Below are 16,727 nucleotides of genomic sequence, written 5' to 3'. Positions count from 1 at the left end.
GCTCTTGCACCTATTCAACATCTCTAGGGAATGGGGGTGTCACATATGATTTGGCCAGCATTAAGTGCACTTAATTTCCCTTTAGCACTAACTCTGTGCAGCCAGGCAGCATAATCAAAGGATGGCGGTGGCAGACAATGGGGGAGAAAAAAGAAAACAGCAAAAACATTAGGCCGGCTGAAATAATACTGACAGAAGTCTCTTGTGCTTAAGGTCACTAATGGGACTTGCTGTTAAAGAGCTGCTCCTCCTTGGAGCCTATTACATGGCAGAGTTTACCATTTTCATCCCAATTCAAGTCATACTTTTATGAGTTATGGCATCGGCGAGGCCTGAGTACCACTTCTGCCGAAGGGGCTGCAGGACTCCAGCGCTTGAGCTGCCGCCGCTGCCACCTCCTTCTCCTTGGCCCTTCATCTGTCTGTCACATCCACTTAGATTTCAAACAAACTGCAAACTCCCAAGTACACTTATTCTCTCCCCCGCTTCAAACAGAGACAGTTCCCTCTGCATAGGGATATATGTATCTTTAAGGCGCTGGCATCCTGCCTTCACCTGCACCATCACCACCGTTAAGGCAGCACCCAGCAGGAAGCCTGCATTGCAGTTACGCTGCCTATGCACATGGATCCTCATTGCTTCCCACTCCTCTACTGGATTTTCAGATCACCGGCACATTTGAGAAATTAAACAAATACTGTAGTACAAACTAGAGGGACCCAGCAAGTCCTGCACTGCGCTCAGCCTGGTTACAGGGATATCACCGGACTGTGCCTTTCCTTTTTTCCCTCCCACACAGACATTCAGAGACAGATTAAACAGTAATAATTTTCATGAACTATTTCAACTAGCTCTTCTTTTCTGTGTTCTCCAGTAGCTTTGCATGTACTGCAGTGCTCCCACTGCCTTTTGTTTGCCTATGCACTAGTGGAGCTCAGCTTTGAGGCTTTTTTGAGGCTTATTTTTTTGAGGCTTATTCCCTTTTCTTGGCATGGAGAAGTTCCACAGTGCTCTTCTACCGCAAAGAGAGCCCAAAGCGAGGAGTCTTTGTCAGCAGGAGACGGAACAGGCCGAATGGGAGCAAAGATGACAAACTGCGACATTTACAGCTGGTAGTTAGGCATTTTAGCAAACCTGCAGCTTGAGAGTTTGGCTTTCTATGAATTCAGTCTCAGTGGATGCATTTGGAAGAAGTTACAGAAAACACAGAGAGTCCAGGTAAAGAATATTAAAAACAAAAGAAAAAAACCTTGTTACATTCTCCTATATGTTTTAGCCAGCTGCAGGGGAGAAATATTAGATGGTTCTTACTACAGGCTGATCTTCCCCAAACTTAGCAAATATAAGTCGTTTCTTGGCCTGTTTAGCCACTTCCAGCATTCTCAGACAAAACCAGTTTGAGCCAGGGGAGGTGGGAACAACAGTAACTGGCAGAGTCACAGCTTTTTAGCAGTAAGCTCCTGACAATAGGAGACAGTTTAAAAAAGCCTCTTGCCTAAACTTAATAAAATACTACGAGTTGAGGTAGTAAACAGCAACTGATGTTTCCTCAAAAGCAGTCCATTTTTATCTGTAGCATTAACAATGCTTTTCAGTTCGTTCTCTATGAAGACCTTTGCATAGGGAAAGGGTATTCAAACTAACAAGGCCACAAAAAGGATAAAAATCTGGTATTCTCAAGAGCCATCGGTTTGCATTCACGCTCATACACTAAATCAGTGTTTTCTGGCGAGTACATTTTCTTACATCTTCTAACAGCAGTTCCTCCAGCTGCTGCTTATGTGGGGCAGAACACGATGGGCATGTTTGCACCGCGCGTATTCATTGCGCTCTGGGAGCCGTTGGCTTGTTCTTCTGCTGTCTCTTAACTTTGAGATAAGGAATTTGGTGGCAGAGAGCAAATGACAAGCTAATTTTAATGTGCCAGGCTGATACAGCAGCCTACCCAGGTTCAAGGAGGCATACAGTTTCTATAAGCCACTTAAGCGTGGAAAATAACTGTTAAGATTAAAAATAACAAACAAATCTACCAACCAACACCATCTCTGCTGGGGCAGTATTGAGGCAAAGTTAGTTTCTCCCTTAAACTGCCCGATTAAAGCACAGATCATTCTTGAAGGGCTATTTCCATGAGGAATTGTGCACAAAGGTTATGATATTGCCAGGGGTGACTCAAAGGCAATTTAAAACATCAAGGTTTGAGGATAGCTAGTGATCAGTTCTCACGTGCTGAAGTTAGGCATCTGTTACGGGGCCCATTGGCGATCAAGTCCTTTATCGGTAAAAGGTTTTCATTGCCAAGGTATGAGAAGAAAACACCACATATGTATTGTCATGCCAGCTTCCCTCTGTACAAAGAGGGAAGTTAGGGAAGGGATCCCGCCATCTTTCCTGTGCCTCAAATCCAAAACTTCCACTGAGCAAGAAAAGCTAGTTGTGCCTATAACACTGACAGCACTGCTGGTCGAGAAAATACGGGGGAATAGGACCAGATTGCAGATTTATACTCCAGGATTAAAGATTCAAATGCTTGGTTTCTAGAACTGGGAAGCCATTCCCATCTTATAAAGAAATTAAAGAGCATATATTTACTGCTAGTATCCAATAAAATAGACTGCCTTCATATTGCCATCACACAGCCGCTCATCTTTTCCTCTGCACCAGACCTATGCAGTGTAACAGAAATGACTATCTTCAGCAACATTTTACAAGTTAAATTCACTCTAGATATTTCTGCTTCAGAAAGGAAAGTGCCAGAAAGTATCCAGTAAAATGGTTTCAAGCATTCTTTTTCCCTTTGCTAACATGTTTAATCAAACAAAAAGAGGCATTTCTGACTAGTTACACAGAATCTCCTCTGGGAGGCCGCAGGCAGGAGGCAGCCAGCGTTCTGCATCCCATACACCTACATGAAAGACTGCCATGCTGGATGGTACCACTTCTTCACAAGACTTATCAAGGCCAGGTTTCAATTTTAAATATATATACACAGAGAAAAAACTCTTTAATTTTTTTTTTCTTTTTTTAGAAAAGACCTCCAATATTCTGTCTAATTTCTGTGACTATTAAAACAATTCATTTGTGGCAATTCTTAAAGTTCAAACTTACTTTTATTACTTCTATTTTTGTAAAGACAGTTCCATACCCTGACTTCACTTCCTTGAAAGCATTTCTTTCTGATAATACTTTGTCCTGTACTTCTGAAATGTGTTTGCATCTTATAAATTAGCACACGAGTATTGGAAACTGTGAGCCAGGGAGGCTTAAAGTCTGGCCAGTTTTTCCCCAGTGATTAAAAAAAACTGCCCTGATATACGTTTGTAAATGTATTTGCTGGATCAAATCGCTTCCACTGACAACGGCACATTACTGCTGATACAATAACCAATGTAGCAGCCCAGTAACAGTATATTAAGGAGTTCTCAGCACACATCTCCAGCATCCATGAGAGAAGTTATTTCAGTCATATAGTTTATGATGGTGATGCTATTTCTATTAAAATGTTGCTACAAGGTTACCACCTCTTGATTCAAGAGAATAACTTATTGTACCTTGACATTCTTCTAGAAACATGTGAGTATTTAAATATCAGCAGAAAACATGGTCCAGTGATAAACTGTCTTCATAAACCCATGCTAAAGATTACAGAGGTTAAAACTAGCATCTTATCCCTAAGTGACAAGCCTAGCATTGCCCATCTGCTCCACCCTTGCTCCAGAGAGAGGGGCCACAAACCCAGATGACCAGTTTTAGGCCTGTAGGCTTATTCATGCACCAGGTACCTCCATCACTCAGCCAAGCTCTCACTGGAGCCTATCTACAACTTTTTCCTCTTCCAAAAACCAATTTAGTCTTCAAGGTGGGTGTCAGCATACATAAGCAGGTAGAATGGTTTCGGAACACATTATTTTATAAAATGAACAGCACTGCTTGTGAGAAGATTGATACATGTGTTATAAACCTAATTATTCAAGCACTTACAACATGATAATAAAACCTAACCCCACCTCTGAGCCAGGCTCAGTGCTCACTTATCAACCCTTTACCAAAAGCACTAGCAACTCTGAAAGAAAGCTCATCTTTTTCTCCCCACCAAACAAATCATACCCCAAATAAGTCAGGAAAGGGCAACCAACCTGCTGTTTGCAGCAGAACTTCTCCAAGAGGGAAGATCACTTCCTCAGGTCAGGCACCACGACTATCCTGGCAGCCACAATCAGGATCACAAGGCACAGCTGCAAGAAGACCCACACTGCAGAAGGGAACCACTACCCTTCAAGGCGGGTGTTAAATAGCTCACAGCAGCCACAGCCACCAGCTGCATGAGGGGACCCAGCTGGAGGGATCTGAGCAAGGGGCTCAGAGGGAGCCTGGGGAGGCAGGCCTAAAGGCCTCCAATGACCTTCAGCACCTAAAGGTGGCATTTCCAGCTGCCCCCAGGGCTTGCGCATGGCCATACGTGTTCATAATAATAGCACCATCAGTATTTTGGTAGTCCTCGGGTATCCTGTTCAGGCTAAGCATGATGCTGCATGGTCACTGACAGCCAAAGGGAAAAAAAGAGTGTTTGAAACCTTACGAATATTGCTCTCAAACGTGATTTTCTAACTATTATAACACTTACTTACAACAACAATATAAGCTGGGAGTTCCGTAAGAGAACCTGAGGAAAGCAAGCATCAATTAAGATAATTTATTTGACATGGGTCAGATCACCAGGGAGCATGAACCAGCTTCCAGCCCACACTAAGTAACACAGTTTGTGCTTTCTAAAAATGAATCCGCAAAGGAGCCCCAAAAGAGTCCCTTCATCCCTGTTCTGAAAGCATCTCCTTCCATGCACACACGACTGCTGGATATGTAACTGCACATTGGAGGTGCAGACATGTCTGCTCTGCACTTCCCACATCATTTCTCCGCTGACATCTACATCAAACATCGCAATTCTTACAGAAAGAAAAGGAAGCCCTTCTCCTCCTACTTCTTTTTCTCCTTTCCTTCTAGAGTAGCATGTAAACAGATATTTCTTCAGCATGACCATCTTAACCCTTATTTTGTAAGGGGTCATTGTAACAGCCCACATATTTGCGGAAAATGTTGAGCCCAGAAGGTCTCAGACTGGCCCAGCTCCCATTTACTGACTCACCCTCACTTCGTGCTGCTGCTGAAGGGACATGGGAAGTGGCACGCTCCAAAGCTAAGAGGACCTCAAGCACGCAAGAGTACACTGTTTCTTGGAGGAAGTGCTCTCAGTGATACCCACCCACTCCTGTCAAAACACTTTTTAAGAACAAAGTATAAATAGATCTGCCAGAAATGGAACATTATTGTGTGCGTAGCTGTGCATGAAAGGAAGGGAGGAATTCTGTGTACCTGTGAGTCTGCCTAATTAGAGCGGAGCTCCTAATTGCACAGCAGAAACATTGGAAAAAAAACATTGCCATCATATACAGAAGTCAAATAAAAAGTGGAAAACATTTATGTTGTTCCTTGTAGAGGTGATGTGATGGCTCCCACCTCATCGTGGATTCTGCATAGACTTCTCTCATAGCCTTGGAGCCCAGCTAATACACGATAATAACATATACACTACATATGTGACTAGCTAACAATAAAGCAGCCTGTTTATATATTCCTAAAGTCTTTCTAAAAATAGCAATACCAGTAAATTACTGCTAGCAATAACACAAAAATGAAATGGCATCCAAGTGTTTAGTTATATTTTACATTATGACTATATGGAATTATATATGCAACTACTACCAAAAAGCCTAATTGCTTTTATGGTCCCCAGGGTTTGTAAGTACATAAGCTGAATGAGTACATCTATATCTAACTTCTGTAACAGAGACGTGTTTCAGTAATGTTTGTAGCATGCAGGGTGTGCTTACTAAACCAGTCAACCAATTCTTTCTTGATATGCAGGGGCATTTTCAGTTCAGTCAAGTGTATGATAACCAGCCCTGACAGAGCTTTGAAAGTATTAAAATTCTGTTGCGTACACTGGAGTTAACATATTTGCTGTCACTCTTTACAAATTAATCTGTTTTCATTATAGTCCTGTCATTTTCCCTGCCTAAAGCGTACTTGATCTAATCCTACTATTTTAGGGAATACCTTATCATTATTGTGCTTGTGTTATTAAAAACTTATGGATGTCTGTTTATCCACATTACTGTGTTTCACCGCACATCTACACTTATTGCCCCATATTAGTTTGGCCATGAGAAATAATTAGATTTCTCTTGTGTCAAATAGAAAAGCTTTTATAGGTATGCAGGGATGTAGCGAGCTTCTTAGCTACTACCACCATCCATACTGGGTGCTCGTCAGTGGTCCCCAAGCCTTGGTGCTCTGTGTAGCATCTCCCAGGTAGCCTTTTCTTTCCTAAAACCGTGCTTATTACTGGGGTGAATTTTTGCTTTGTGCATATTACCTTACCTGAGAATTAGCATTACTGAGCTAAAGCAGTACTGTGCCTCCTTCATTAGCACGCTTTGTCCAGCTGACTAGACATTACTCAGAGAGAATGATTTCGCTGGAGAGGAACATGCCGACTTTCTCTGATCTGTAGCTACATACTGCGTTTGAAAGTCAGAAGGAAGGAGTTATGTCCGCAGGCAACTTTCACACTGACCCCTTGAAATAACAACACTGGCTCAGTGTTTTGCATTCGCACAACAGTTGTAATTGTAAGATTAATACAAGATTTTATTGGTGTAGCCTCGCAGTGGGAATTAAGCATTCTTCTTTCACATGTAAAGGGGAAATTGAGAAAAAGGAAAGTGAAATGTCCTAAACCATGGAGAAAGTTTCTCCCAGAATAAACTCAGTTTTCCAGATTTCTAACAATAAAACTCTGAGTCATGAAAGCATCCCTTCCTCGGCACGTATGGAGCGGGCGCAGGCTCCGTGCCAGCCGCCGGCGTGCCATCACCTGCGGCGGGCTGGGCCAAGAATGCTGCCCGTGAGAGTATTGGGACCGAGACGAAAATGAGCATTGCGTCAGTTAAAAGTTTGACTGGTGTTTTCCTGATACAAGGTTTTATATTTTTCTTTTTACATTTCTTCAAAAGCTTGAAGCTCGATTTGCTTGGGCTAAAAGGAAGGAGATAGCGTGACGCAAACAGAAAATCTTATATACAGAGTTAGGACTTGTTTTTTCAGATTTGAGGTGCCTATTCAGAATATTTTGATTTTGTCCAGTATGGAGCATAAACACATGTAGAAATTCTGACTTTCTGGTTTATGAAAAATTTAAACATTTCAGTATTTGCTTTCATTTTGCATGAAAGGTTTTCATTGAAGCAAAAATCATTAGTGTAACTGCTACTTAACGATAATTGAAATGCCTTATTATTTACATCAAAGTAGATCTTGTATTATAATAAACTAGTTCAACACTTTGCTATGAATCTCATATTAGTAAAATTAAAATAGGCTATTTTGTCTGTTACATCACATTCAGGTATTTCAGTATCGTTAATGAACATTGGTTGCAAATAAATAACCACACAGGCATATATGAACAAAGCAGCTTCATGACAAACAAGTTTTATCATAAAATAATGAGAAAAATAATAAATACAGTTTCATATGTTAAAATGTTATGAATTTTTATTCAGATTTTCTGAATGTAATTTAGTCTTTCCCTAGAATATTTTTTGGCTGAAATCTATATATATATATGTTTTTAATTTATTCAGTTAAAGTAACATTTTCTGGTGCAAACATTCTGACGAGCTTTGTGCCATTGACATCCACTGAAGTCCATGCTTTGTTTTTGACCTTTTCAGAAGACAAGAGGCTTTGAAAGTCTTTCTCTCTTTTCTCATAGATGTGCAATGGTTCAGAGCAGCCAAGGAAACAACAACGTTCTGACCTCAACGGACCAATTGATAATAACAATACGCCCGAGGTAGGTACCTTAGACCGTTCGGCTGCCTGTGTCCTGGGTCAGGCTTCGACGAGGGAAGGCAAGGACCTAATCGTCAGCTCTCTCTCACACCCCCGGTACTTAGGCTCTGTTTCTTTTCCTGACCTGGCCATAAATTCCAGGAGTGCACGTTACTAAAAGTCTTGGCACCGTACCCGTGACTCAGTTGCTGCCGCAATCGTTTTGTGTAACTGTCTGCAGTATGTGCTCAAGCCTGAGCTACTCCGAGGACACAAAGAGGGAGAACATTTCAGAAACTCTCTTTTGGGGTTATTGGAGAGTAAAAGTAGCATCAGAAAGAAACTGGTTGCTGCAGCTTTGCGTGTGTGTGTGCATGGGTGTGCATGTGTGTGTGTGTGTGTGTGTTTAAGGTCACTATTTGGAGCCAAAAGACCGCTTAATTCTCGGAGGAATAATCACTCTTTGAGTAACCGCTCGAATCAGCACATCATTCAGGGCTGAGGGCTCAAAGGATCCACAGCTTTTTGAGCGGCCTCTGTGGTAAGGCTCGTCCCTGCTCAGTCAGCTGTGGAAAAGCCAGGGCGGTAGATAGACCTGCGTGTGTCGCCAGAGGCTGGGCCAGAGAAGACGTCTAAGGATGCAGGATGAGGTTGTGCTTGAGGCTACGCAAAATGAAATGAAATCCAGGCTTACAGGCAGAAGTCGATTATCTCAAAAACATACAACACAGCCTGTAGCATGAATGAGGAGGTGCATTTGGGAAGCCTTTTCCCGTAACAGGGAAGTCCACCCCTTTCCTGGAGGCAGTGGTGCCCGAGGAGGCTGCCGTAAGACGAGCACGGACCGTGGCCGGGCTGGGTGGCTGCCCTGAGCGCAGAGGCAGCGGCGGAGGAGGAGTGCTGCCGCGGCCTGCTGAGAGCCGCTGTCGTGCTAGCTACAGCTGGGGGCAGCTTTTATTCACTGACCAAGAATCTCGTTTTGCGACATACTGTCAGTTGTTCTTAACTGTAATTTTGGGAAATGATTAATAGGCAGTGGGATCTGGTGGACAAACTGCAGGACTGGGACGTGGAGCTGTGGCTGGGGTTGCTCGCTGGGCAGCTGACTTCCCGGCTCGTTTGCACTTTCTTCCCCTTCACCCTCTGTGTCCCCTCGTCCCCCCAGCTTATGTTGTGTGTGGTTGTACCTACTTGAAGTGCTTTGAGATTCCAGGTAAGAAGTGCTGTGTGACAGGTTGTACTTAACTGCTGTAATGTACTATGCTGCACTATGCTGTGCTATCTATCTAGTGGCTATGCAGAAGTTGCATAGAGAAAAGTGAAGATTTTTTAAACATGACCAGCTGTTTAAATATAATATGAATTCTACTTCAGCTCATGAAAATGATTTTGTTACATTTACACCATATGCTATTTTTATTTCCTAACAGACAAAGAAAGTGTCTTCATTTCCAAGTTTTGTTGATGGTAAGTTTTACATGGTTCATAGTTAAAGTAGTACAAAACAGAAGCAAGTGTTATAATATACTTTAAAAAGAGTCAGATTCTAAAAACCAGTCACACCCAACACAACATAACTGAAAAGTTTATTAAATAAGCAACTAAAAACTGTTTCTGTTCAGCGTATAGCATATGTAGCAGCATTTAACATTTTCATCCCCACCTGTGGCAATGGGAACCTGGTGGTGATAAGCAGGAGGGGCAAGTGGAGCTCTGGGAAGGATTAAAGTGGAGATGGAGACAGCTACTGACCCAGAAGGGAGTACAAGGGGGAAGCAGGGCTGGCAGGAGAGGGGCAGTTTATGGTGGTGTATATCCTGGGTGCACAGTGCGCAGGAGGGAGTTGCGCAGCTGTGGAGAGCAGCCCCGTGTCGCCTGCAAGTGGTACCTGTACTGCAGCCTGGGAATCCTAGCTGTAGGTATAAACCGAGAGGATCTCTTCATCTAAGAAAAAATTGGTACTCCAAAAAGGAGAGAACGGTGAATGTGCTTTCCTCTCTTTAGCAGAACCATGTGTTTCTTCAGTTCTCTCTAGGTGAAAGAATGTTAATGTTTTTCAGTATAATCCCATTTAGTCTCTGTCCATCTTCTCCTTGCTTTAATAAAGTGACCTGAAATATTTTTCTCCAAACAGAAAGAAAACATGTAATAGCAGTGCAGGGGAGACTGAAGAACTCTATATGGGGAAAATACATACAGCTCTTTCTACAAAGGAAGCGTCTACACCATAAAACGAGCAAAGGCAATGGGAAGCTTCTAGAGATCTGGCCCTCCAGATCTGCCCTGACATACTCTTTTCCCTGCAATGGGAACGACAAATGAATGTTAAAAATTTGATTTCTAATGCCATTCCCACCTCGAGAAAACCTTACTGCCATTTAGAATAATACATCTATTCAACAGATTTTTTTCCCTTATTCCCCGATCTCATCAGCTAGACTAGCAGCTTCTGTTTTCAGTCATTTCCTTCAAGAGCCAGAGCAAATGGAAAGTTCAAAGATTGCCCCCTTTTCATAGATTGACATCTGAAGGAAATTACACATAACACTTGGCATGTACTGACTAACAGGCCCTAAATAGAGGTAAATTAAATACATTCCCCAAAGGCAGAGGAGTCAAGAAAGCAAGCTGATCCTTTGTAATAAGCAGCTACTGATTGTAGAGTGGACAACAATAAAGGGAAGGCAGTGTGATTGGAGCAATTTTAAAAAAAAGCTAGAAAATTTAGGTAACGCTTCTCAGCGCTTGCAGATATAATCAAATGTTTTCATTTTATTGGGATAAAAAGGTGATCTCTTTTTCTTTTTTAACAATCAGTTCACTACTCCTCTGTCAGAAAGGGGTCAGTGTACCCTTTAAGATAGCATAAAACATTTTTTTTAGTTAAATCTTTTTTTTCTGATTTTTTTCTTGAATAGCATAGTAAGTTAGGATAAGCTGTCTATCGTTTTCTTTCTATTGTGGGTATTATATAGCATTTTCTAATACAAGTAAGTATATAGCGCATCAGGAGCTTGTGATAGATAATAACACTGCTCTGTGATTCCAAAGAAAAAAAATACAGTTTTTGTTATTAATTCATACTTACAGTCCCAAAAGGCCCCACTGAACACAATAAAAGATTCTGCCGTAGACATAGTCTCCTGATATAGTCTACTGACCTAGAAATATGTTTAATGTATGCTCATTCCATTAATAGATCAGCAGAAAACCAAGTAATCTCTGCTACAGTGATAGGATATGGCAGAAACTTACAGCTAAGTTTTTGAGAACCCGCTATCTAATTTCTAAATATAAACAACAGACATAAATTAATCTCAGTCTTTGTTCAAGCCAAACTCATCTTCAATTTTCAAATGCATTTCTTTCTTGTTCCTTTCCTCATCAGTAAGCCTTACACATGCTTACAGTCAAGGGCATGCTTAAGTGCTCTGATGAACTGGGACCTCAGCCAAGTCTGCATTTTGATATTATTTAAAACTGTCACATAAAGAGAAAAAAAAAAAAAATTGGGTAACCCAGCTTGACCCTAGCAATTTTCAATACCATTCCTTACATCCTTCCAACAGCTGTTTTATCTTACCTGACAGTTGCTTCCATTTCCTTCATGATGAGGAATGTGCGTTGGAAATGTTTTCTGCCCAGCATGCTTTCAGCTTTTTGGAATTAGCTACTGCTATGAGCATTTTAAAATGCTGTGGAAGCTATGCAGTTTGCCAGGATTTGTTGCTGGTAAAATCATTCTGCAAAATTCATTTGCTGAAAAGAGATGGTGAGACTGTATCCACATAAAAAAAGTATTCTTTAAAGAATCCAAATAAATACAATACTAAGATAATAAAATTGCTTAAAATCCCAGGTTATTTCCATTTTCAATGAGTTTTTAAGACAAATTAGTTTAAAAAAAATTTTGCTGCCACAAAACTGCCAAGACATGAGAAGAATTCCTTGTTCCCTTTGCAATGCTCTCTAATTTCACAGATGGGTGAGGAAGGTGAGGATTACTGTTTCATGCTCTGAGATGCTAACAGTGTATGTATACATACAAACAGATCTCCGTAGTTGTGTCTTTGAAAGGAAAGCGCCTTTGACATAGCCTGCCAGTGGCATGGAAATCACAAAAAAAAAAATTGTCCTTCTCAAAGATGCACAAAGCACAGCTATAAAAAGAGCTTTTGAGATGGAAAGGAAGTAGACTAAGGGACTGATATGTTTTAAATAACCAGCACAGCTTTTTTGGTTGACAAATCCTGCAACCATGTACATTAGAGTTTTGGTCTTTGCTACTAATGACTGTAAAGGAATTTGTAACAAGAATTCCAATTATATTTGGCTTCATACACAAACAAAAATAACTCAAGAAAGTTAATCTAAATTAACTGCTAAAGAGACTAGTTAAACTGATTTAAATATTATGTGGACAACCATATTTCAGAGTTAAAGCAATCTTGATTCGATTTAGCCTGATTTACTTGGCCTGAAGTGAATGAAGGTGAACTAAATTAAAGCCACTTTAATTTTGGGTGAGAGTGTTGCTGCAGATACCTAATGAAGTTTAACTAATCCACATTAAATTTACATCTTTAATTAATTTCCTTCTTTGCGACTCTTGAAACGAGGTATGCATGATGCAATATTACTATGTTTTGTTGCATGCTGAAAGAGGTGGAGACATAGGAGTTTTAAGCCTGCAAAGACATTACCTGAATAACATCAAAGAAGGTACTATGTAAAATACATCATCCACCCACTGAAAAAAGTAATGGTGCAAGGATTTAAGCAAATGGGATAACTGACCTAGCAGCTGGAGTTCTTGCAGAATTTTCATTTTGTTTGATTTCATTCAATAAATTAGCACTGCAGAACAAGGATGGTATTTTGAAATACTGAAAGACTTGGCCTTCATAAATGGTTTCAGTGACTTGTTTAATTAGTAGATTCCCAAGGGTTTGACTGAGGTTTCTCACATTTTAAATGGAGGAAAGTGTGAGAGGTTTCTCACACTTTCAGTGGAGATTGTCATGCTATTTTTTATTTCTCAATACACTGGGAGTTTCAAATGTCACAGAATTCTGTTCTGAGTTATAATTAAGATCCAGCTCACTGCTGGATTTGTGTGGCTGTGGTCAAAAGCAAAATCTGTCTTACTGTTGCATAAGTATACTGCTGTATAAACCTTTGGAGGTTTGAAACTCTAGTGTTTCCTAGCAAAACAAATAGCTCCATTTTGTGTGAGTGTTGTTAGTTAGTGTTAGGTCTCTGAATAGTGTAGGGCTGTTAGGTTGTTGGTTGTTTTTTTTTAATGTACTTTGATTACTGCATTACAAAGACTGGTTTGTTTTGCTGGGGGGGCTGACATTTACAGCAATCGAATGTGAGCTCTGCATGTATGTATAGGAGGCAGCAGCATTTCCTGAAGAAGGAAGTTAGTTGTTTTAATCAAGTTTATTTTCTGTTGAAAGACTGTTTTTCTAAATTTGAACAGGAAAATGAGGGGGGGAAAGTGCTCATTTAGGGATATATGTGTAAAGCACTATTTCAGAGAAGAGAATTTTGTTGATGTAGCATGTTATTTATTTTTCCTACTCCACATATTAATCTTCCACGCTCAACTGATTATAAAGAAATCAAGCAAATCCACTGTACCAGAAAACTTTTTTTAAATTAGCATCTCCATTCAGTGTCCTTTTCCTCCTCACACATGAAATTGATGGCCTTCAAGAAAAGGTGTTAGCAGCTTGGCAAGTTGATATGGCTCAAAGCAAAATTCCTTTTATAAAACTGTTGGGGAACAGAGAGTATTTACCGCCAAGGGATTTGAGCCAAACTGTGGAAAGACTGCTCTTTAGTGTTCATCTAATCAAGCTAGATGTAAAGCTTAGCAGCTGAATAAGAAGGAGAGCATAGCCCCAGTACAGTATAAATACCTTCCTTTATTCGTCTTCTCTTCTCCCTGCCCCCTCTTTTTCATCTTCAAAAAGGGTGAAGAAGAATACAAGTTAATACAATAATCTCACCAAAGTCACTGTGTAATTAATACTAAGCACATGCAAAGGCATTCTGTTGAATCAAGGCTAAATTTTGAAAAATATCAAGATGTTTTTAAGTTTCACTCTTTTCCCCTCTTTTTTTTACATCAAAATTTCCTTAATCTTTCCATGTGCTTCTTTTCCATAAGTGCCTCTGGTGACTGCCCTGCTGTCAGAGGAAAAGGCTGCGTGACCTTTTGTACAGACGCCGCTGTTGTATTAAACTGTTGAACTGAGCAGTGTGTTTCGCCAGTTCTCAGTTTATATTACCTGTACCAGCCCGAGAACCATATTTCTCTGTCAGTCCCTGAATTCAGGCCTTGCATATCACTAAACAACATCAAGATGCCTACCTACCTCTCTCATTTCCTATTCTTTCTTAAATGTTAAGTTTCTTGGTAGACCTTTGCTGAAGCAAAGTCCACCTTTGTCCCACTGCAATAAGTATTTTTGCCCAAATTAATGTTTGGGGACTGTATACGTCTTCAAACATCTTGATAGATGTGCAAACACAAATCTGTATTCAAACACAAGTTCAGTTCAGGCACTGTAGCAATCATACATTTAAATAGTGAGAAAGTTATGGTAAAGGAGCCTACAAGCCTTTATGAAGCTTGTAAATAATTCCGGCATGTTTATCAGTGCAGCACAGCACACATTTTCCTGTAGTTTTCTTTTAGAATTCCACACTTAACACATTACACAGTGTTTGAAGTACTGGAGGTTTGGTCTATATGTTTTGGGGAAATAATTACAGGAAAAACCCTGTTTATTTTGCACTGGATGTCTTCTTCTAAATAGTATTAGAAATGCGTTAGGAAAAGGTGGCTCCAGCCGTAACGTCCTTTATTCAGTTGTTGGTCTCTGGGCTGCCCGTCGCGAGGTGGTAACCATGCCGTGTCGTTCAGTTCCAGGGCCCTGCGAGCCCGAGGACCTCATCGATGGGATCATCTTCGCGGCCAACTACCTGGGCTCCACCCAGCTGCTCTCTGAGCGAAACCCTTCCAAAAACATACGCATGATGCAGGCCCAGGAGGCAGTGAGCCGCGTGAAGGTAGGGACTGGTATGGTCCATAGCATCCTCTCCAATCCTTTGAGAGCTGATCCCCAAACGCGAGAGGATCTGCCGCTTCAAACCTATCCTGAAGTGTAGTACAGGCCTAGCACTGTAAATGCCACCCCTCTTTCTGGTTCTTAATATTAAAATATATACAGCATCTCTGAGAAACAGACCATAAATTATTCCAGAGGCAATTCAAAATTGTCGGAAAGCTATATGAGGAATACAAGTATTACAGACAAATTGCAGCTTGTAATTGTAGAAAGTATTCCAATGGCAAAGCACAGGATATTTGTTTGACTGGGGCTTTCCTGTCATGTCATTAAATCCTTTAACTTATTACAAATCGTGGAAATCACCCTGAATATATCGAATATTACTTTTTTAGGGCAAGAAGGTTCACGTTTGGATTTGGTGTCATATACTGTCATCAATTTTCATGTAAACAGTGTAGCATAGAATGCTTCATACAGATGCGCAGCAAAATGCATTTCTTGGTTAATAATCCAAGTAAGAGATTTTTCTTTTATGATTTTTTTGTGGAACTGCTATAAATACCTCATCTGACTAAGCACATGGCTAGACAGAGGTAGCTTTAAATGGTAATTAGAAAAATTATATGCTTATTGAGTAAAATATGTAAACAGTAAAAATTGCATATTCTTGAAGGAAACCCATATGGGAAAGTCATTGTCTAGAGACTGTCTTGGCAGATGACTGATTTGGCCTTTAGAAAGGAATGGAAGGCAAGAAAGGTCCGGTTCCTTAAACTTTTCAGACTTTTGAATTTCCGTTTAGGATGTGGCGATGTCTCAAGCAGTAAGTGATTGTTGATGCAATTAAACTTAAAAATGAAACTAAAAGCCCTTAAAAATGTCTTGTGTATTAATAGCAATCCTAATCTGTCAGGGATACTTGACTACTTTAGATAGGCTTGGAAGAGACCTTAAGTTATGTTTTGTTCAAAAATTACATGCAGATATATGATTAATATGACTAGACTATTAATAGAAAACCTTGATCTTAAAATAGTGCATGTTCTGTCATTTTAGACTGCTGTGTATTCAGCAGAGTAGATGTAATGAGCAGCCTTTAACAGACAACACTCTTTGCTTTTTTTTGTAATCAGTCAACAACATGCATAACCCCATTAAAACCAATATGCTTCAAAACTGCATAGAATATAAACAAACCTTTATCTTCCTTTCACATCCTTCCCCCACTGTCCCCAAATTTTTAATTTTTAACAGTCTGGATTCATAGTCAAAAGGTTTCCCTGACCTCACACACTGTGTTTTCTCTTTCTTTGTGTGTACATCTGTCTGCACTCTTTTTTTATGCTACTCCTCAGAGGATGCAAAAGGCGGCTAAAATCAAGAAAAAAGCGGTGTGTAAACTGTTTTTCTTGAATGCTAATGTTTACTTACATTTTTGTTGTACTTGTTCCCCATGGGGTGTTGTGTCTTTCATGATGGGTCCTCATAAAGTTTCCATTTTGGTTTCTTCTTCGTTACGTAGTAGCACACTGGACGGGATAAAATGAACTCATTTTCTTCATTGTTCACTCGCTAGAGTGCCTGTCTGCTGCTGCTCTTCTGTATAATATCTGTGATTTGTTTAGTCCAGATATACAGCCAGTGTTACCCAGGAAATTTTTTTCATGCAATGGTTATGTTTATTTTACTAATAGAAGCCAGAAGTCAGTTCTGTGTAATCTATTTCTTATGCCTGTGACTTACCGT

General features: G+C 40.4%; 1 protein-coding gene across 9 annotated transcripts in view; it reads left to right on the top strand.

The window, feature by feature from the left end:
• The window catches only part of APBA2 (amyloid beta precursor protein binding family A member 2), a 115,110-nt gene that overhangs the window by 69,621 nt on the left and 28,762 nt on the right, over nt 1-16,727 (top strand). For 5 of the 9 annotated variants that reach the window (XM_068958926.1, XM_068958928.1, XM_068958927.1 and 2 more), the window contains 4 exons: nt 7,838-7,918; nt 9,327-9,363; nt 14,834-14,979; nt 16,337-16,372. In XM_068958926.1, the coding sequence (XP_068815027.1) occupies nt 7,838-7,918; nt 9,327-9,363; nt 14,834-14,979; nt 16,337-16,372 (300 nt within the window). The remainder of the gene's footprint in view (nt 1-7,837; nt 7,919-9,326; nt 9,364-14,833; nt 14,980-16,336; nt 16,373-16,727) is intronic. The other 4 variants (XM_068958930.1, XM_068958933.1, XM_068958931.1 and 1 more) reach the window with 1 other exon arrangement.

This window comes from Struthio camelus, chromosome 12 (assembly GCF_040807025.1).
Source record: "Struthio camelus isolate bStrCam1 chromosome 12, bStrCam1.hap1, whole genome shotgun sequence".
Taxonomy (NCBI): domain Eukaryota; kingdom Metazoa; phylum Chordata; class Aves; order Struthioniformes; family Struthionidae; genus Struthio; species Struthio camelus.
Note: the sequence above shows the minus strand (reverse complement) of the source record. Positions and strands in the feature narration are given on the sequence as shown.